This window comes from Ixodes scapularis, unplaced genomic scaffold, assembly GCF_016920785.2.
Source record: "Ixodes scapularis isolate PalLabHiFi unplaced genomic scaffold, ASM1692078v2 PGA_scaffold13__105_contigs__length_92229423, whole genome shotgun sequence".
Lineage (NCBI taxonomy): Eukaryota > Metazoa > Arthropoda > Arachnida > Ixodida > Ixodidae > Ixodes > Ixodes scapularis.
Window position 1 is genome coordinate 39079719 of NW_024609839.1, and position 21925 is coordinate 39101643.

At 47.2% G+C, this 21925-nt stretch overlaps 1 protein-coding gene across 1 annotated transcript; it reads right to left on the bottom strand.

Annotated features, from left to right (window-relative positions):
- Positions 1-239: 239 nt before the first annotated feature.
- Positions 240-21123, bottom strand: LOC8026499 (histidine--tRNA ligase, cytoplasmic; the record flags this gene model as incomplete). Its single annotated transcript, XM_040222094.3, is given in 12 exon segments — positions 240-328; positions 984-1130; positions 2449-2565; positions 3575-3756; positions 4038-4110; positions 6431-6555; positions 8753-8846; positions 16149-16247; positions 17122-17229; positions 19098-19319; positions 20105-20224; positions 21040-21123. Coding segments are annotated over 12 exon segments (1440 nt in total), but the record flags the coding sequence as incomplete, so codon positions are not given.
- Positions 21124-21925: the final 802 nt, after the last annotated feature.

The window sequence follows — 21925 nt, forward strand, 5'->3', positions numbered from 1 at the left end:
TACACAGCGGAATATGCACGGAAATTTGATAATTTGGCTGAAATCGATTTTTCTAACCATTTGGTTATTCAAACAATTTTGGGGTCCCCTCAGAGTCCGAAAAATCGGTCGGCAACAGCATCCAATTCCTTTGGACAAATCACAATCGTTCTGAAAAGCTCTAATTCACAGTTCACAGAAAAAGAGGCAAAGAAGACGCCAACTGGAATCGAGCGAAGGTTAAAAAAAAGAAACACAAATTGTGGCTGGACGCTTTTTTTTATGCATTGTTCATGTTTGTCAGGTAGTTCCTAATCTCCGTGCACAGCTTGTCCCTGGGAACTTCGAACTGAAACAGAGGAGAAAGAAATGGACACATGTAAGTGTACGGTAAACTCGCGTTATTTCCACCTCGGTTAATTTATCGTTTAATTCGATCGCGTTCGAAAGTCCCGGCGGGTGCCAACGCAATTCCCGAAATGCCAATCGCATTAAAGGAGTACAGACATCAAATCTGATGTCTGTGTCGAATTTAACGACGCCACGTTGATGGTGTCACCTGAGCATCGTCTGCCAAGTTTAGCAGATGGTGTTTGGGCAAATTTATCGGAAAGTGTTAAATTTGACGAATGTGTCACTGTTTTTCCTCGTATCTCGGTACTTTCCTCGTGGGCCCTTGAACACGTTCCATGTAAAAAGGCCAACGACCAGACCCGAGACTCTGCAAGGCAGAAGATCCTCCTCCCCATGGGGGAGGAGGAAAGAGGCAACGGTGGACCGGGTAGAAGGGGGAGAGGAGGAAGCGAGGGAAAAGTGGAAAACGTGAACTGGTCGTCGGTCTTTAAGAAAGAGTTTTAGTGGATCATTCAGACGACTCCGAGAACAATACCCGTCGACGCCTTTGAGCATGCGTCGTGTCGTTACCGGGTAACGTAATCGGAGGTGTCGAAACAGCCCGCCAAAACTTACCAAAATGCCACGAGCAAAGGAGCGAGGAGACCCACCTCCTCCCTGGTGGTGACCTTGCGCAGCTTGACAATGCCCTTCTGCAGCTCCGACTCGCCGATGATGATGGCCAAAGGAATGCCCCGCTCCTCGCAGTACTGCAGCTGCCCCAGCAGCTTGGGGCTCAGCTTGTACGAGTGCTCCACCTGTTGGGAGAGGGAGGCACCCCGCAACGATGAAGGAAACGCTGCATGGGCGCATTTCACCCAACTTTAAACAAAAGTAAACTCCCCCCCTTTTTTTTTTATTAAATTGTTTGGCTAGGACGCTAAGGATGTCAGAAAATCAACGTTCCTCTAAAAAAATATGAAATTTCTAGCAGTATTTATCTTGCGAACCACATTTCGAGCTTATGGCGTCGACCCCCAAAAATGAAGCATTTTGGAATAATTTCTAACCGAAAATCCACCTCGCTGATTAAATATTGCACTAAAAAGTTTGCCGTTTACTTTTGAAAGGGTGGGGAAGGCGGGGAGGAAGGAATTTTGGGAGAACTATGTTTTAACAGTTAACTTTAAAAAAATATTGTTTAAAAAAAATGTTTTTTTACACGACGGCATAGAAAATCGGTAAAATCTGTGTGACGGTTACGAGGCTCATAAATCCGGGTCTGTTCTACTTCCGGGTGGAACATTTCTAGCGGAGTGCAAGTTCGTCTGCTTCTTTTGCAGGGGGTTTCAGTGACGTCAGAACGCCACTCCGATTGGCTCTGACTGAAGGATAGTGGGCAGACCTCAAAGCAACCTGGCTTGAGGTCTACCCACTATCCTTCATTCAAACCAAAAGAAGCAGACAAACTTGCGCTCCGCATACTTCGTCTTGCCGTAACTTCGCAGACGGCACATTTCTACAACCCCAGGGAGCCAATCAGCGCAGCCGGAGGGACGCACGTGACCTCACTTGTGCATGTGGTGCCGTCAACGCCACGAGCGAGGAAGAGAGAAAAGACTCTTGTACGAAACTTTGAGCGAGACTCCAAGGGGGACGACGATGACATCCGGGACACACAAAATAGAGTCCGGGTGGGAGGGGAGTTACTCCTTCCCCTCTCCACCGACTGCTTGGGTTATGCCCTCGCCCCCTTGCCTTTTGTAAGGGCCGCCGCATGCCTCCGCCGCTCTGACCAAAAATCAAAAAGTCAAATTTGGGGGTTTTACGTGCCAAACCTACGACGGGCATCTGGCACGCCCCAGCGGAGGACTGAGGATTAATTTGGACCACCTGGGGATCTTTTGACGTGCAACCGAAAGCTCGGTTACACGGCACCTTCTCCGCAATAAGCCTCCGTCAGATTGCGGGCACCTCGGTCGGGATTCGCACCCGCCACCTAGTGATCCGTAGGCCGGCGCTCTCGCCTCGGAGCCACCGAGGCGGCTCGCCGCTCCGACCAGCTCTGAGGGGCTGTAGCATTCGTTCTTTATCGAATTGCGGCGAAGCGGAGCCGCGCGGCTTTAGCACACTTGCCTTGAGCCCATTGTCCCACAGCTCAGAGCAGATCTTCATTCTCTCCGCCACAAGGTTCTTCTGAGCAGAAGCCACAAACACCTCCGTCTCGTTCGTGCGCAGCTTGGTCTGTTCCGCCTGCCGAAACGCACAACACGGTTGATTTAATCAGATCCGTAAGGAACACGTACGTCGAAGTTAAATATAAACGGGAACCGGGTTAACACTACAGACCACCCTCACATTACGGGGGCCGTGCAATAAATTTTGTTTGAACAGGCCCCCCTGCGCTATCCATACTCCATTCACCCCTAAAGGCCGGTTTGCAGACTCGCGTTTGAGTGAGACTGGTTGTGTTATGACAGCTCGTTGACAGGTTGTGTTATGACAGTGTTATGACATACATGAGATGGTATGTACATTTTATCTCGCAAATACTGCAAAATAACCTTCGCTCTAATGAAATGCAGTTCCAGAATAACCTTCTAGATGGCGCAGGCGCGTTCACTCGTTGCAAGAGATTGCGAGAACTGGGTCCTAAGCAGAGGCAAGTGTGTGAATGTGCCTTTAGAGGTCAAGTTCACCACCCGCATCGCAGAAATGCGCAATTGTTCTCTGTCTGCAACGTGCGACGCGAGCGCGGAAGATGCGATTGCTTGCAAAGTGCGGGAGATTTCGTAGGACGACGGAGATTTTTGCAAATGTAGCAGCGATAACGACAGGAACAACAGCATCATTAAGCATTAATCACAATTCAGCAATTAATAGATGGCTGCCATTGATAAACCCAATTTTTTTTTTCTTTTTTTTTTTTTTGACATGCAGTGTTGCTTTAGAATTAAATTGACGTACAATCATAACAAAACACGGTACTTGGGCTCTCCCCGTTTGTTTCAATGAGCTGAATGTGAACAAAGCGAAGGTGAAAGTTTGACCTAAAAACTTATCGCAGATGGTTGATTCTGTACGGCACCTAATGCTTTGACGAGCCTTACACGAAAGGTACACTCCTATAGCTCGCAATTTGGAGAAAGCTCTTTGTTCTGCAACGGGAGGCTAAGCTACCGATACGACAAATGCTCATCTCTCTCCACAGATTCGAGGTGTCTACTATTCAAAGGCCTTGACGCAGAGGACAGAGACCCACCTTGGCCTTGGCTTCGACGAGCGTGAAGATGCGCTCCACGCCGACGCTGATGCCGACGCAGGGGACGTTACGTCCCTTGGAGTCGAACATCCCGACCAGGGTGTCGTAGCGACCGCCCGCTGCCACACTTCCCACCGAGACGCTCTCCTTTGAGGGGTCCCCGATATCGTTGTTGATGGGTTCTGAAACGCCGCAAACGTCGAGAGCACATCCTTCGCAACATTAAAAAGGTACCGAGGCGTTTTTTGATGTTGTCTCTTTATGGTGAAAACTCAGTCTAGCACAGCCTTCCCCAAGACTGAAGACCATTCTCCAGCCTCAAATAAACCGCATAGAAAACAGCAAACAGGGAGGATGTTCACATTAATGGAAGATTGTGTTGGTAACATTGACTTGCAAATGTTTGTCATCCCTCGTCCCAAGTTTGTTTTATTCTTTCTTTTGCCAGTCAGGGAGGACGTACCTTTGAGAACGGCCTCAAAGATGATGCCGGTGTAGTAGTCGAGCCCACGAGCCAAGCTCAGGTCAAACGAAATCTGAAAAAGAAAAAAGATAAACACAATTCTCAAGGCATTTATCCGGTCTGGGAGGTGAAAGCAAAGGCCCCGACGGCCACGCCCATCGCCACTGCGATTTTTGTACTGGCTACTAGTCCAGACCATCAATGTTATCGGGTATATTGGCAACTCCAGCAAAATCAATGCCGCGTAGCTGCAACGCCAAGAAGCTCAAGAAAGGAGGTCGTTTTGACTCTGTCGTCTGCTATCGCTACTTGGTTCTCGTAGGTAGCATAGAAACAAATATTGTTTCCAGTAATTATTTTTATGCTTCCACCGTCTCATTCCTTTGCACTGACTATAGAAGAAGGTTTTTAGCGGCTAAAAATCGCTTTGCTTTCATATGCAGCATTGATTTTACGCTGCAGTGCAAGAAATTTATGGTGGTCCGCGTGCTGAGTGACGAAAACAACCTCCTTTCGTCCGCCTTTTCGGCTGACAAGCATGCCCCCTATAGTTCGCTGGAGTCGCGAATAGGCATATGCATTGTTTATTTTTAAGCTAAATTCGTATACAATGTCCTGGTCCCTGAAATTGTCTACTTAGCCGCAAAGAAAACAACATTTTGGTAAAAAGCTGGCACATTTACGATTCAGTGTACCACATACAGAGTCCTTGTGATTTACCGAAGGAGATCAGAGAATGGCGAGCGAGACATCGCTTTGAATTCGAGGACACAATCCTTTTGTAATTTATGATTCGAGAAGTATAAAAGCATGCTCGCGTTGCACGAATTTACGAGTGACCATAAAACTTTCAAGCCACAGGCTTGTGCCGGTGCTCATGGTCTATACTGTCAGGACCGCTTATAACGAAGTTGAAGGGAATCTGATATCACTTCGCTATATCCGCTACTCTGTTATATCTACACTCCATAAAAGTAGCACGCAAAAAACAAAAATGGCCCGCACTGTCATGGGCACATGTTTATCATGCCTGCAAAAAGCGGTCGAGGCTTCCCTCTATGCGCTCTCTGCAAGATCTAAGCCGCTTCTCGCCAACTGCGTGAAGCTACAATCGAAAGAATACCCAGCGAGCTACGTACGGACTGCGTCCCGAGCCTTAACGAAAGCTGCGATGACCGCTGTGGAGGAAGCCATCAATGGACGGCATTCTTTACGTTCATGCGCACTTCGTCAAGGATGGTGGCACGGTTCTTGTTTCATGGAGGTTGCCTTCGCCTTCGTCGAGGTGCCGGCAGTGCCAGGACTCGTCATCATTGAGTGGCGATGAGTTACCGAATCGGTGTTTGTGCTAAGCTAGACTTTCACGCAGAATGCGACCACACCGACTAGCAATGCCGACACGGAACACGAAGCAAACTAAGCGCGCACGGCATTGAGTTCGCGCTCAATTTTGCATTTCGTCGGCATTGAGAGCCTAGATTTAAGAAAGGGGGCAACTGCTCGATTGGGGTTGCGTGGTTTGCCGGCCGCGTTTACAAAATGAGCTGCACCCTGCAAGGAGTCGAAAGCGTTCACCGTCTGCAAACGTGTCCGCCTCTCCACCCAGTTTCCTTGCCACGCTGGCCACGAGACAACTAAATGCAGGCGCACTTGAGCTGATCTGCTCAGGAGGCGTTCGCCATTAAAATGGAGTTGCCCCCCTCTTTCAAGTCTAGACTCTTTCCGCGGTCTTCGTCGGTATGTCATAGGTACGTTGTCGCTAGCGCTAGACCTTCGCGCATGTGATGGCGACCTCGTTATAAACGGTCGCAACAGTAACCACGTTCACTACCAAAACATCCAGAACCAGCAATTTTTGAAAATAATAGATCTATGCTCTAAATCTGCTCGCCGAGTATCATGCTTTGTGTCTTAGAGCCATTTTTACTTGAAGCATTATTTAATTCGCAGGCATTTTTATGTAAACAGCAATAATCGTTTCTGTTCCTGCTGCACAGGATGAGTGTACGAGATTTGTTTTTGGAGCTTTAATTTTGAATAAATGGTATACATCTCTGTATGTTATTGAGTTCAGTGTTGTGTACTCGTGTAATTACATCTGCTATGATGTATTAATAGATCTATGTTATTGGATTTCACTTTGGGAAACTCGTGTCAAAATAAATTGAATCTCTGTATCAACTAAGACTGTCAACACTGTGTCTTTCTTTTTACTAGTTCAATCTCACGTAATTACTCACCGCCCACCTCCCTCCCCACTCCCCAGCCGGAATAGCTGGTTTTTTCTTTGAGGAAAGGTGGCAACCCTAACCCCAGTTTCATCGATGGACCGAGATACAGCTGCCAATTTTCTCCAAGACCACCTTTCCTTCTGTGGATAGGACAAAACATACCTTGTTGGTAATGTTGTACAGGTCGCAGTAGTCGAAGAACAGCTTCATGTCATCGAGACCTCGCTTCATCGAAGCATTGTTTCCAAGCTCCTCGGACCGGAGGGCGTCGACGAGGTCTCTTCCACCTGCCAGACGGGCGATAGAAACGAGAAAAGCTAGGTCACCAAAACTGCAAAAGAGACTTTTCGTTCACCGTGCGGCCAAAGATACAGAGAGACCAAAACATTTCGGAGTTTCTATACTTCGTTTCACTCCAGGTCTGATGGCAGCCAGAGCAATCCTTCGGTCGGGCGTCGCCACTGTAAGCCCCTTTGCAAGGAGCACACAAACTTTCTCGCTGTACCCCCTTTTCCAGTGCTTGTAACCCACGCAAAAAATGCTGAGCCACTGGGACGCGTGCACGGCACCTGATATACGGCAGAAAAAATCTAGTGTGCATGCTCAGAACACAGCCCAGTAGACAAAGACGGTAGTGTACAAAAGACGCTTTTTGGCATGGTCTACACCGTCCATGTGTTGAAATGTTTGCCCCAGGGGCAACAAAACATAAGTCATCAAATAAATTCCCAGGTGGCACAAATCTTCAATGAACATTTTAAAGCGCGAAACACATGTACGACGAAACCGTCCGACGTCCGATCAGGCAATACGACGGTCGGACGCAGCTTGTTTCGTTGTGTCGCAACGTCGGAACGGCGTTGTGGCATGCGATCGAATGTCCAGAGGTGGTTGCGGTGGTCGGATGGCCGCAGCCAATGACGACGCAGGTAGCGGGAACGTCATGAGGACGTCACGTTTTGGGGAGCGGGCTATTCAGGAGCAAGGATACGGTTGGTTGTGAGTCCCTCTTCCTTTTCTCGGCATTTCCGGGGAGAAGAGGAGAGCCCGCCCAGAGCTTTATTCAGCACTCAAAATGGGAGAGGGAACGCATGCCTGTACCTTGCACTGCATTGCCAAGAAAAGTAGAAGGGCGATCGTAGGAAGTCAGGCAACATGCACTGGTCATGGAACTGGGCGGAGCCGATCAGAACCATCGGAACGACGCAGCGCAAGCTCGGTCGGAAGCATATGTTTCGGACATGAGCCGGAGCAGCGATCGGACGTCGGATCGGACGGTTTCCTCGTACGTGCGTTTCGGGTTTAAGGACATGCATGAAACGTCAGAACATCCGGAAGCGTCCCCAGTACCATGGGTGCTGTCACGAATGCTATGGCTGTCGCAATTCTGGCAGCTGACTGCAGAGGCATTGAGGAGAGAGACGAGCAGATGCACAACGCGCTGTCGGTGCGGCACCCCAACCCCAGAGCCGTATATGTAGAGAGCTTGGTCACTAATTGGTAAGGAGAGGGCGAAAATAAGGGCACATCATTGGCTGAAATTGTTTAAATGACCTTGGGCGCGATGATTGACAGCCCTTGTGACCAACACTAGCGGAGGCAATGAGTTTTACAAATACCCTCCAATGCCAATTTCTAGGTAAGGACGTATTCAGATATTTCATTTCAGCACGCTAGAGTTGAAATTTGCGACTCATTGTAACTGAAAAGGAAATGCATGTGACGTTGTCATCACACCGACATTCAGAACGAACTCAATCTTTCTTTTTATTGCTCTCGCGCCGGCGACCGCTGTCGCGGCCACGACTGAGTGGACAACAAAAATGCGGATTCAGCTCTGTGAGAATTTTGACCTTAACTCCGAACGCGCACCCCACATTCACAGTTGCGCCTCGTGTTTCAGAAAATTTTTCTCGTCACCTTTCCTGGATTAGTAAACGCACTTAGCACCTTGAAACTCCGCTTTTCCACCAATCTCTTAGATTTATACATTCATGTACTTTCAGCATCGTCCAGAAACAAAAAAATACCTACGCCACAACACGCAATTCCTTTAAGGTCATCTCACCACGTTCTTACTTCACCAGTTCATCACGGGGGGAATATGCGGTGCTGGCGGCACCGCCGCTTTCGCCGCTCCACCCCGGCTCCCGCCAGGTCCTCCCATGGACCAGACTCTCTCTATACACGGCTCTGCCGAACCCTAGGCCACTTAGTTTCTAGCAACTGGCCGGTTCAGAAGCGAGCTACAGCAGAACAGGCATCCGGAGTATCTACCTCCACCACTCCACCATCACCAGAATTGCGGCCAGCGACATCTCGACGTCGTTCCCACGTCACAAAGCAAGAATCAACGAACCAAAAAAGACATGGCAGTGCACCGGTGGCAGACACGTCCCAGGCACCCTGGCAATAATTGATGGTACAAGGACCACATGAGATGCAGTGGGCCTTTGGGCAAAACGAGCGAGAAGCCAGACCCACCGTTCCGAACCACGAACTGACTGATCCGGTCAGCCACGTCTTCGGGCAGCCCCTTCTCCTCAACCATTTCCTTCCGCACGTCCTCCCAGGGAAGCTGCAGAAAGTTACATGAAACGCCGTCACCCTGCAGACCCTCGAAAAACAGAAATATTGGGGTTTCAAGTCAGACCACCCCCAAAGACACCTTAGGCACGAGACCAACCACCTCGTCTTCCACATGGTACACGGAGCGCAAGTTTGTCTGCTTTCTTTGCAGGGGCTGTGGTGATGTCAGAACGCCGAACTCTGATTGGCTCTGATTGAAGGGTAGCGGGTAGACCTCAAAGCAAGCTACCTTGAGGTCTACCCACTATCCTTCAATCAGAGCCAGTCAGAGCCAACCAGAGCTCGGCATTCCAACCTTTTTGCCCCACAGAGGCTGAAACGGAACTTTTAGACCACGGAGCCAGTCCTCGAGAAAGATGGCTCCCATATCCACTATAACTTGTCAAATATGTGACCTATTAGCTTGTACCTCGATGTTAGCATGTATCTTTCTCACAACCAAGAACATAGTCAAGAGCTTAGTGCAGTTTTGTTTACTCTATTCTTCTATTCTAGCGTCTCCCAAACTGTGGGTAGCAATCCAGAAGGGAGTCACGACAGATACAGCTGGGAATTGCAAAGCGGCGCAGGTACCTCAAAGAATACAAACTTGGCTTGTCTGTGGTGGTGTCGACGAAAGCAGAGTGCAAGTCGCCGCTAAACATTAATCCAGAACTGAGAGTTGCAATGTCTAACTTTGTCCTTGTCTCGAGAAGCCATGCGCTTACAAACAAGGTCACTTTAGTCATTAAATGCAATCATTTCAGCTGGCACAATTTCTTCTTTATTTTTTTTGGTTATGGTTGTTAGCCCAGTTGATTGACTCACTGACGACATTAACTGCCAGAGAAAATTTTAGCGTCAATTTCGTGTATTACTGTTTATGCATGAAATTTGACAAGCTTGCGACATCACGAAAAGCCAGGAGGAGGGGGTTGCAACGCGAGATTGTCTGCCTTTCGTAGGTCGCAGGGTACCAGAGTTTGGAAGCACTGCCCTATTCTAAAGACAACCGAGAAGGCTGAGCGAGCGACTCGTGTGCAGGATGATGTCTGTTGAGGACTGTCATTGTCTACCTTTTCTAGGGATAGTAATCAATAAAGTTCCATGCCCTCTTTGCTGTACCTAGAGTCCACCGGTCGCCTGTGCCTCCTTCGTCGATAGCATGCTCCCTATCCTATGACTATCTACACAGAGCCGTAGGCAGCATGGCTGCGCCTGTAGCCGTGTGGCTTGTGAGTCATAACCAAGTTCTAGCTGTAGCCAGTCCTAGCTACAGCTAGTTCTGAATTCATGTCCACATAACTGACTATGGCAGAGGCTAGGTGTGTCACGTGTGTCACGGCGACTCGCCGCTTGCATAATCTGCCATCATTATGGCAGCATTGTTGTTTCTGCACCACTTCACGAGGATGGCTCTGAGAATTTTGACACAATTTTCGTGTCCACTTTGAATTCTGCTCGCGTGTCTCGTTCGTACGTAGAAAGATAGATATAGCTATGGCTACGTCTATCTTTATCTTGTCAATAGAGAAGTTGATTAAATGTCTATGGTGATGTCTAGGCATTTGAGAAAAGTGGGTTTTGAGCTCGAAGCAAATTCAAAGCAAGTGGCAGTATCCTCCAAATATTTTCTAATTAAAAAAGTGAAAGCCGCTTACAACTCCCTGTAACGCCGAATTAGAGCGCAGCTCGAGGAGGAGGGAAGGGCGCTGGGGGGGGGGGGGGGGGGTTAGACTAACCAGGGGGGGGGGGTCACGTGACCTTGGAGGGTCACGTGACCTTGGGGGGTCACGTGACCTTGGGGGTCCCATGACCCCCAATGCCTATGATGTCATCACTGACGTCACTGATGATGTCATCAGTGACGATGACGATGCGGCTACCGATGACGTCATCAGTGACGTCGCTGACGACGTCATCAGTGATGATGACGATGACGATGCGGATGCCGGTGACGACATCAGTGACGTCACTGATGACGTCATCAGTGATGATGACGATGACGATGCGGATGTCGGTAACGTCACCGGCATCCACATCGTCATCATCACTGATGACGTCACCGGCATCCACATCGTCATCGTCACTGATGACGTCACCGGCATCCGCATCGTCATCATCACTGATGACCTCACCGGCATCCACATCGTCATCGTCATCATCACTGATGACGTCACCGGCATCCACATCGTCATCGTCACTGATGACGTCATCATCACTGATGACGTCACCGGCATCCACATCGTCATCGTCATCATCACTGATGACGTCACCGGCACCCGCATCGTCATCATCACTGATGATGACGTCATCAGTGATGATGACGATGACGATGTGGATGCCGGTGACATCATCAGTGTCGATGACGTCATCGGCGGGGGTCACGTGACCTCGAGGAGGGGGTCACGTGACCTCAGGGGAGTCACGTGACTTCGGGGAGTCACGTGACTTCAGAGGGTCACGTGACCTCGGGGGGTCACATGCCCCCCACGGTCACGTGACCCCGGGGGGGGGGGGGGGGGGGGGGGGGGCTCGCGCGGTGCATTATGGGTAGGGTTCCGCGTTTTCGGTTTCTATTTTTTCAAAATTCGGCGTACTTTTTTCGGTGTTTATTTAAAAAATCAATTTTCGGTTTTTTTCGGCGTATATTTATGCCCACAAAAGTTTTTCGGCTTTTTTCGGTGAATATAAAATAAACACCAACGGACACTGGATCAGATATAGATCCTTCTAGCTCTGATATTGGTGATCACTCAAAGAATAACGGCACAGATACGCCGGAAAATAAATGAACTTTTTTATTTAAAAAATGTGTGCAACTGTTAAAAAAAAAAATAAAAACGGAAGCACGAACAAGTCGGATACTAAGCCTGTGTCGAAAAAACGTAGAACTTCGCCTTGGTACATCAGGATTATGTGATCTTATTATAGTGCACATACATGTACTTTTCCACGTTCTCCTCGTTGATCCGCACTTTTTCTTTCCTGTTAATATGACCCTGAGCTTCGAGAATGCCCACTCAACGCTAACACTGGACCCTGGCAGGCTGAGGAGATGAAGCACTGCCTGAGCCATAATCGGCCAATCAACCAATTGTGACTGTCAAAAGAGACACGTTGCGACGTTTTGTAGCACAACACAACATGCAGTGCTTCCTCCAAGTCAGTCTTCCTTACTGCGAGTTCGAAAACACGCTCGTACATGGCGAAGTCATGGAGCATTTCGGACTTCACGGTCCGATCGATGATCGCATTAAACCAAAACGTCGTGATGGCATCCGTGTATACCATACATTCGGACACGTTTCGTTAGACACTGTCGTTCCACCTTTTCGCCACGGCTCTGCGGTACGACGGGAAGGTCAAAGTGACCTTTTCCGCTTAAAACTGAATTTTAGAAAAGGAATTCGACATACTTTTATCGGTTTAAACGGAACATGCCGAACCTAAAAACTGACCTTTATCGGTTAAAACCGAATTTATGAAATTAGATTCGGTGTACTTTTTTCGGTTTTTATCGGTTTAAACCGAAAACTCCGAACCCTAATTATGGGACATTTCCCATGATGCACCGCGCGGTTACGTTGACGCCGACGCCGCTTAAGCCGGAAACCGGCCCCTAAGAGCTGCGCTCTAATATCAAATAGTTTCTCTAAACATTTCACTACTGAAAATGCTTAAATTAAACGAAAGACCAGCTGAACTTGTGAAGGTTGTTGCCAAGCTTCCACTTGTCCATTTCTAATCTAAGTTTAATCTAACTACATTTATTGACTGTGGCCTCCGAAAGTATGATGCCTCCATTGGGATGGCATGTAAATGACACATTTGACTTAAAATTAAACCTTTATAAATGCCAAACTATACCTAATCGAGGGGATTTGTACATATTATTGTTATACAGTCAAACGCCTCTGTAACGAGGTCTGCGGGACCGGCAGACTTTTTCGTAGTACAGGTGACTTGCTTGTAGAAGTTGAACACAAAAAAATTTATCACACCAAACCCAATTTGTGATATCGCATACTGATGCATACACCAAACACGGTCTGAGCGACATCAGAAACAAGGCTTCATATGTTGACAATTGACTTATCAAAAGGGGGAACGGTGGCACAGCTTGGTGCACGGGGGGCAAGAGCTCACGCTGCAGAATCCAGTCAAAAAAATCAAAGTCAAATTGGACGTTTGAGTGATTTATACAGCGTAAGGTTGGTCTGCCAGTAGGGGCGACACTGGTTTACACTGTAGATGAGCAATTTAGCCAGTGCGGTACAACCGCTAGCCTGGGGTCTTTAACGTGCACCACGCAGTAGTGATACACGACCGCACGCCGGTACGATGCTCATCCAGTCATCTTGAATTCGATTACCACTTTTTTTTACAGCGAGGTTGTTTATGGTTAGTATTCTGTGGAGGTTTCATGTGCGTCAACAAAAACTTGGGTCCCGAATTCTAAGCGAAGGCGCTTCATTCTAAGCAAAAGCTTATTGGCCTCGAGATCGACCTAGAGGTGGCGCTACGGTTGCACTATCATCATCATCAAAGCGGGGATAGGAGAACGGCCGCCCCATAGGCTCTCCACGGTCGCGCGCGAGACGGCGTAGATTCTTGCGTTTATTTTGCCGCATACTATCGGTGGGAAAACAATTCTAGCGGAAAAGGATGCAGTACTGTTCGGTGCTTCAGTGAAGATTGAATCGTGTTGCCAGTGTGCGGCCCAAATTTATATAATCGCTTCTGTGGGTGCGTCGTCTGCTCTAGGCAGACGTTGGAAAGCATGGATCACCACGACTGATGCCTGTCTCCAGCTGAACTGAAATATTTATGTTGAATATTTGTTCCTTCTAAAATGGATGTATCGGTTCATCAACGTGGGAATTAAAAAAATAATAAATTCCAACCCAGTTATGGTACTGTGGGCTGTGAAATCGCAGCTTCTATGCTTTTTGTAACGTCTAGCTTTTGCAGTAATATAAATATTTAGAATGAAGATAAGTTAGAGCTGTATTGGAAATTATCATGCTATTGAGTTCCTCTGCCCTTTTACTGTGCCATAGTGTGGGTAAGCTTTTTGGAGTCTGAACAAATCTACTGCATTGCAATGAGGAGAGAGTGTCTCCTCTAGTTAAGATCTGCAAACTGCATGGTTGGCAGGACAACTGAAGCAAGTGAAACAAACTGTTCTAATATATCTGCCGTGACTGTAATAAACGAATGTAACCGAGCAACGCAACAATGTTCCTATAACTAAATGCTTTCTCGGTAGTGTGGGTTCCCACGCTACAATTTTCTTGGTGAGGGCCGCGGATGTCAAGAGGCTAATACTTCAAATTTCTGGGTAAATAATCTTGTATTCAAACACGGTAGACTTTGCAACCCAAACAAACGACGCGCACCACGACACAGACAGCATCGGCAGACAGCACGACACAGACAGACAGTGCGCAAACACGGGGATACTGCCGTGCGTCGTCTGCTACGGGCGCACGCTCAGAAGCATGGATCTCGAGGGCGCAAGCCCGTTTCAGGCTGAGCTTGACATTCTTATTAAATGTTTTATGTTTTTTTTGCCGTTTCTTCTTACTAAAGGTTGTGTTGTATCCTGACGAAGATCGGAGTGTCGGTCGAACAAAAATGCAGACAACAGATATAGGACATATAGGAGATAGGCGGTGGCTTTATTTTACTTCGTTAAAAAGCTGTTTTCGTAGTAGAGGCGTTCGTTCTAAAGGCGTACGACTCTATACCAATATCTCTTCTTCAATCACATATGATTAACACAAGCTGTCAGGCATCTCTGCCTAACATATGCCCATGCATGCCAGTTTAATATGGAAAATTTTACCGCAATGTAGGTATCAATATTTGCACAAGCTTCCATTCCTGTTTAAACATACCAGGCGCGCGCGTGCGCTATTCTGTTTCGAAAATTAACTTTACTCCTAAACACGCGGCTGCAATAGTCATACTTTTCTAAATGTTCATCCTGGCAGGTTAGCCCCGTTGAGTGTGCTTCTTACCGAGCACCGGTGCACTGCGGGGAAGCCACACCCGCGGAAGCGAGCTTCGCAGATGTTGCTTCCCCGCAGTGCACCGGTGCTCGGAAAGAAGCGCACTCAATGGGGCTACCCCGACACGATCAAGGCTTCGGAAAGCATGACTATTGCAGTTCATCTCCAAGCAAATATCGAATAGCGTATTATAAGCTACTATTTGAGAGTTCAAATGTTCGCACAAATCTAGTAATGCTACAACATGAAACGCCATACATAGCCTGTCAACAATCGTCTTTTGTAGGTATGCTATCTAGTGTTGACGGTAAACCATTACAAGTAACAGCGTCACCGGTAACGCATTACTTTTTTTGGTAACATGCAACGTGCTCGTTACTTTTTCAAAACAGTAACAGGTAACATATTTATGTTTCTTATTTTGAGAAAAGGAGTTACGTTACCCGTTACTTATTCCTCCCAAGACCAAAAAAAAATACATTTGAATTTTTTTCGTGTTTTTAGGCACCAAGTTAGTCTGTCAATTTCTTTGTTGTTTGCATTTCGCTGCGTTTTTTCTTGTCAGTATTTAGGTGAAACCGAAAGAAAAATAAAATAATTATATTCAGTTTCTGCATAGACATATTTTTTCATGAAATATGGAACTTATGTATACCTGTAACGTCAAAACAATAAAACATGTAATTCATAATTAAAAAAGTAATGCAAAAGTAACGTGCATTACTTTTTATCGGTAACAGTAACGCATTCTTTTTATTTTGAACTAACATCTCTTTTGTGGAGTAACGAGTAACGTATTTCGTTACTTTTTTTCGGTAACGCCTACAACACTGATGCTACCCTACCTTCAAGTCAATGTCTATAGTACACGCTGTGCTGGCAACATACCATCTCCAAAGCAACACAATCAATACTGCTGCTAGTGATTACGCATTCTTCAATAAATGTTTCAACTGCCATGGTAAATGTAGAGTTCCAGGACCCCCGTCGTTCACCCCGCATGCATCTTTACTCCCCCCCCCCCCTTCCCACTAAAAACAAAAATAAAAGAAATAGCTGGAAAAGAGTGAAGTAAATAGAGAAAACAAATTGCCTCTTTGTGCCTACCCTTCCTCTTCCCCCTCCCAGACCCCTGAAAATTCAGTCATTCCCTCTAATTTTATTTTATGGGGAAACCCCTGGTTGCTGCTGTTCATACACACACTAACATCTATGTCATCCTGTAGGAAATACCATGGCATGATATCACTGCTGTGCCAAATCCACAAGCATGCCATTGGGAAGAACAAGCTCACCTTGTCCAGCTTGTCCACCGAAGAACAGATGGTCTTGAAGCTTTCTGCCGGAACGCCGCAGAACTCAAACATCCCGTTCAAGATCTCCCGATGGTTGACCTTTTTGGCACAAGCGACACACACGGAGGGAGTCAAAACAACGGAAAACACGCACAAATTTTCTGTCCATATATATTCTCTCCTACGCATTTCTAGGTATTGTGCCTTTTTTTTGCAATCGGGTTTAATATGCAGTTAAATTTTGTCAATCTGGTCATCTGAAAAAAAAAAAAATAATAAAAGAAAAAAGCTCCAAACTTACGCCTGGCTCCACCACTTTATCCGTGGCAGAAGGTGTTTGCAAAGCTCAGTGGGCACACTTCTAGTTCATGCTGTTCTATTCTAGTTTCCCGGTTAGCTAGAAAACGCAAACACACGTATTGGCTGGGCTAACCTCAGCAGATGGCAAACAACGACCATCCATTCCGGCGACGCCGTCTCCTTTGCAGTTTCACGAAACGTGCACCCCAAAAAAAATTTACAACAAACGCTCGAGAAAACAACACCATAACGTCATTGTCCCGAGTGTTGTGGCTCAATGCTTCTTCGACTGGCATGTTTAGCATCCCACATCGCCCATGCATCAAATGTTGTCCCATAGAGGTGACAAACGACGCCGCAGGTGCCCACGTGTTGCGTCGTCGGATGTTGCAATCCCGGCAGTTGGTGCTGCATGTTATGGTAAAAAGAATGGGCAAACGCGAGTGTCGCCGCCCTTCATGGCGTCCCGACTCCTAGCTGCCGTAGCTTCCCCGAACCGTCAAGATGAAAAGTGGCATGCAATGGAACAGGCATCTGCGTCGCCACCAGGATCGGGGCATGCAACGATGTGATACTTTTACGACTTCGTCGGGCAGAAATTGAGGGACCACTTCCTAGGACGAGGAAAAGACACCGGTCGAAGATGCGTTTCGGGCGCCATGGCGGCACCTACCTTCACGACAAAGTCGCCGAGTCCCAGGTCCCTAAGAATTTCCGTCAGGACGCGGACGCACTCGACGTCCGGCAGCATTGGGTCGAACTGCCCCGCTATGTCGAAATCCTGCCACGAAAAGACAACGAGAGAGCAGTCCTCGATAAGCTGCAATGACACTTAAACTCAAGCAGTTTACCTATGCAAAGCACGTATAGAGCATCTCACTTTGTGACAACTACCGTCTTACAACATCAACTGAATGAATGTTGCTGTATTCTTTTAACAACTTTCGTAACTACCCAACCAAGGTTCCATAAGGAAACTGGCATTACTAACAGAATAGTCAAGCTGAGTACCATAGCATTTCGTACAGACTTCTAAATTGCATGTAAGAGCACAGGTGTGCTTAAAATCATGCAACTTCAAAAAGAAAACTACTGGAAGCCACAGAGCAGCAGTCATTCTTTTGCAAGTTAATAACACCAGTATCATCCACCTTTGTGTTGACTTAAAATCATGTGATTGCAACAATAAAACCATCTGTATGTGACGCCTGCTACTCAATTACTCAATTTCTAAGTGAGAGATAAAAAAAGGAAATAAACTGTTCCTCTCGACCTGCACCACCTGACGGTATAACAGGTTTGATCCAATATAATATAAAAAATGAGGGCCGTAATTGACCAAATGAAAGCTTGTCGATGCAAATCCTTTTCCGAAGCAACGACAGGCCCACTCAATCATGCTGAACCACCAGCCATCAGAAGGCACATGCCTAAGCCATGATACCTACATGTGTTAGGCATGTCACCGCTCATATGGCACCCCCATGGTACCATGTGAGCACCAACACCTTGACAAAAGGGCGCAAGTACTCGCACACTAGTAGAACATGATACCGGCATGGTACCACATTTTGGGAGCATGACTGTTCATATTGTATTCACATGGTACCATGTGAGCATTGGTATGTCTATGAAAAAGCACTAGTGCTCACACACTGGCAGTACACAATACCTGTATGGTACCAGGTTTGGGCAAGTGACTGCTCACATGATACTCACACGGTACAATGTATGTATGATTATTAACCTGATGGAAGGGTGCCATTACTTATACACTGATAGAATACAATACCTGCACAATATCATGTACTGGCCATGTGACTGCTCACATGGCACCGTGCGAGTATGGGTCCCTTGACGGAAGGGCACCAGTACCCACACACTGGTAGAACACGCTAATACCTGTATGGAACCATGATATGGGTAAGAGACTGGTCACATGCTATTCACATGGTACAATGAGTACCAGTAGTACCTTGATGAAACTCACCAGTACTCACACATTGGTAGAACATGACACCAGCATGGCACCACGTTTTGGGCATGTGGTTCTTCACATTGTGCCCACGTAATACCACCTTAATAAAAAGGCATTAGTACTCACACCCTAATAGATTGAAATACCAGGATAGTACCATCTGTTGGGCACAAGACAGCTCACAATGTATTTGTGATGAGAAAAGATGAGGGGCAAGGGACGAAGAATATTAGAAGAAAAAAAAAAGCAAGGCGAGGTCAGTTGCGGTTGCTTGAGACTGAGGACCCAAGTGCACTCCTGCAGACCTTGCAGGTGCACTCCTGCAGATGCACTCTGCAGACCTGCAGGCCACTACCTAAGAATTCTGGACTCGCAAAGCAAAATCATTGTACGGGTCGCCCATGGGACAAACCAAGATCAAGGAACACGGAGGTGGTGGGGACACTCAGATTAGTGTACTGCATATGGGAAGTGGCGTGCAAAACTGGTATGTCGTGTCACTGTAACTGAGAGCAGACTGGTTATCCACCGCAAACGCAAATTGGTGCCATCGTCCTTCATGACCCCTTTCTTTTCCTTTTTTTTACTTTGTAAATAAAGATTTTAGTAACCCGATGAACATGGTACCACCATGCAAGTAAGTACCTCGACAAAAGCGCACCGGTACTCACACACTGGTAGAACTCCCGATAGCGGCCCCTGGTCATGGCGGGGTTGTCCCGCCGGTACACCTTGGCGATGTGATACCGCTTGATGCTGGCGATCTTGTTCATGGCCACGTAGCGGGCAAAGGGCACCGTCAGGTCGTAGCGCAGGGACAGGATCTCTCCGCCCTGGTCCGCCAGGTCGTAGATCAGCTTGCTGTCCTCGCCGTACTTGCCCGTAAGTGTATCCTGCGGAAGGAACGCAGCAGACGTCGAGTTAGACGTCGCGAACGACGGCAACACGTCGAAGAACCGACGGCCACCTTTATCTCCCAAATCCTCTAATGCATTAAATGCAGTATTTAAGGTCTTAAAGGGCAACTCTGCTTCATTTTTGTTTTTGAAAGAACGATGCAGTACTCTTCAGTATCATCTAGAAAGACCACATGTCAAATATTACGACGTAGTAGTTCTGTCTGAATGTTTCTTAAACAGTCCGGCAAACTTTGCAACTCGCCGAGTTGCCGAAATTGGCTGACTACGGTGGGCAAACTGAGGCACAACCAACAGCGTAGTCAAGGCTACGGCACGGGCGTAGCCAACATTGAGCTAAACGTCCTCATCATTGCCCCCTTTTGCTTGTTTCTACTTCTCCGGGCAAAGCATAACGAATAATGGTAGCAACGTTTTCTGTTGGTGCTCAGCGGTGTCCACGTGACTGGCATAACACGCCTGCGCAGGATGCTTCTGAAGAGCCGTCCGGCTGTCTCCTGCGCCACAACCGCCGTCGTCGTCTCACTGTTTGTGATTATTATCCGGCGTTCCAGTGTATCCTTTGTGTTCTTGGCGCACTCTCCTGCCGTAAGCGATCACGAGGAAGCACAATGTGGCTGGTCACCCTCAACCGCAAGCGTGCAAACCTGCCTATACAGTCACCACAATTTTGTTGCAACTTGGAAAGTGTTTCGGGAAAGAAATCCTTAATCGTAACTTTAGCAGTACTCTTAATGGGTTACTGTGCGGCTGCGAGTCACCTTGAGCTCGAAGACAGGAGTGTCGATGGCCTCTCCCCCGTGTCTCTTGAAGCAGCTCACTATCGTCTTGAAGACGCGCTCCCGCAGTGCCATCTGTGCGGGGCCATGGTCCCTAGTTCCCTAGAAAGAATCGTGCCAAGAAAGCAGTCATCACCAACTCCCTCTAGTCAGTGTTCCGAGTTCCTTCAATTGCTCGAACGAATGTCGTCTTAAAAAAACTTTCAGCCTTTCCACTCTGGTGAAGAAGGAAGACCAGCGGAGCTGTACAATGGAAAGTAATGGCCACCCACAAGTCGGCAAGCCAGAGTGGGAAGGCTGTCGCCATCTATGAGTGACGACAGCAACCTGATACGTGGCTCATAGATCGCTCATAGATGGCGGTAGGTGTTCAGAGTTCGGTGTCCTCATTTCTTTGCGGGGTGCACGATCCTGGGAAACTAGCCCTTAACAGCTCCGCTGTAAAAACTAGCTGCCTCAACGGCACAACGCAAATATTACAGCGATTAATATTTTCGGGGTGGGGGGAGAGGGGGAAATGTTTTTTGTCACAAACCTTGCCTTTCTGCGGGCAGTTTAAAAATATGTTTTCTGACCAGGGGCAATCCACAATGTTGTATGTTGCAAGACACAAACATAATATTGGCACTTTTTATGTTTCACTCGTACAAAGGAATGTCGAATGTGCAAGTTTATTGTCTGGGTTGGCACCCTGCATAAGCCCATTCTATCAAATTATGGTAGTTATTTTTATCTCTGCCTTTTACATGTAGGTAATCAGCAATTGCTCGTTCATGCTAACTGTATCACACTCCAAACAAAACACGAAGGTCTTTGTGATGAAATCGCAACTAAAACAGACTGATACGTATGTCTATATCACATTACCAGTTGATAAACCAACAAGAGAGAGTTTTCGAAATCTGAGGCAGACATACCTTGGCAGTTTTGAGGACAAACTTGTGGGGCTCCTCATCGGTGAGTTGCGCCTTCAGCTGAAGAAGCTTGGCAACTTCTTCATCAATCTACATCAAGGGTAGATACGTAATCAACACCGATTCCCACAAACGAAGGGGGACCCAAAAGAATCCAGAACTTAATTTTAGAAAATTTTGTATTTATGTTCACACGCTAAAATTTCCAGCACCTCCAACCCCGGCCGATGTAACGCACTTGCCAAGACGTTTCTTTCCAATCGTTAGAACAACCTTCGAACTCGTTGGTCTGAATGTCTTTCAGAGCTTCTCCCGCTTTCTGTTCCACATCGACAAACCCTTTTTCCCTTTGAAAACTTTTTTTTAATTTGGGGAAACAATACAAAAGTCACATCGGGTGATATTGAATGTATAGGGAGGGCGGGGCATGAGAATCGTGTCATTTCTGGTGAAAACTCCCAACACTCAGCGCAGTGTCGGCAGGCGCATTGTCACGGTAAACAAATCAGTCTCAAAACAACTGGGGTTGTCATCCTGCCTACGCCTCGCTTAGTGCTCGGCTTTTTTTGACGAAAAGAAACATCGACCCTGTGCCCCATTCTGCCTACTTACCTGGTGTCGCCCCGTGTCAGTTTGTTGTTTTTCCCGGAATGAAGAGTTATCAAACTAAAACAGACTGCCGATGCAGAAGAGGTGAAACAAAAATCGCGGCAGAAGCCCTGAAAGGCATTGAGGTTGACGAGTAAAGGTTATTTTGAGCAGCGCAAGTAACGTCACGACAAGTGTACTGCATCATGCGGAGAGCACTGTGAAGGTGACTGAAATACAAATGTGTAAAAATAAATACACAATTTTGTAAAAATAAATTACGGTTTCTTTTGGGTCGCCC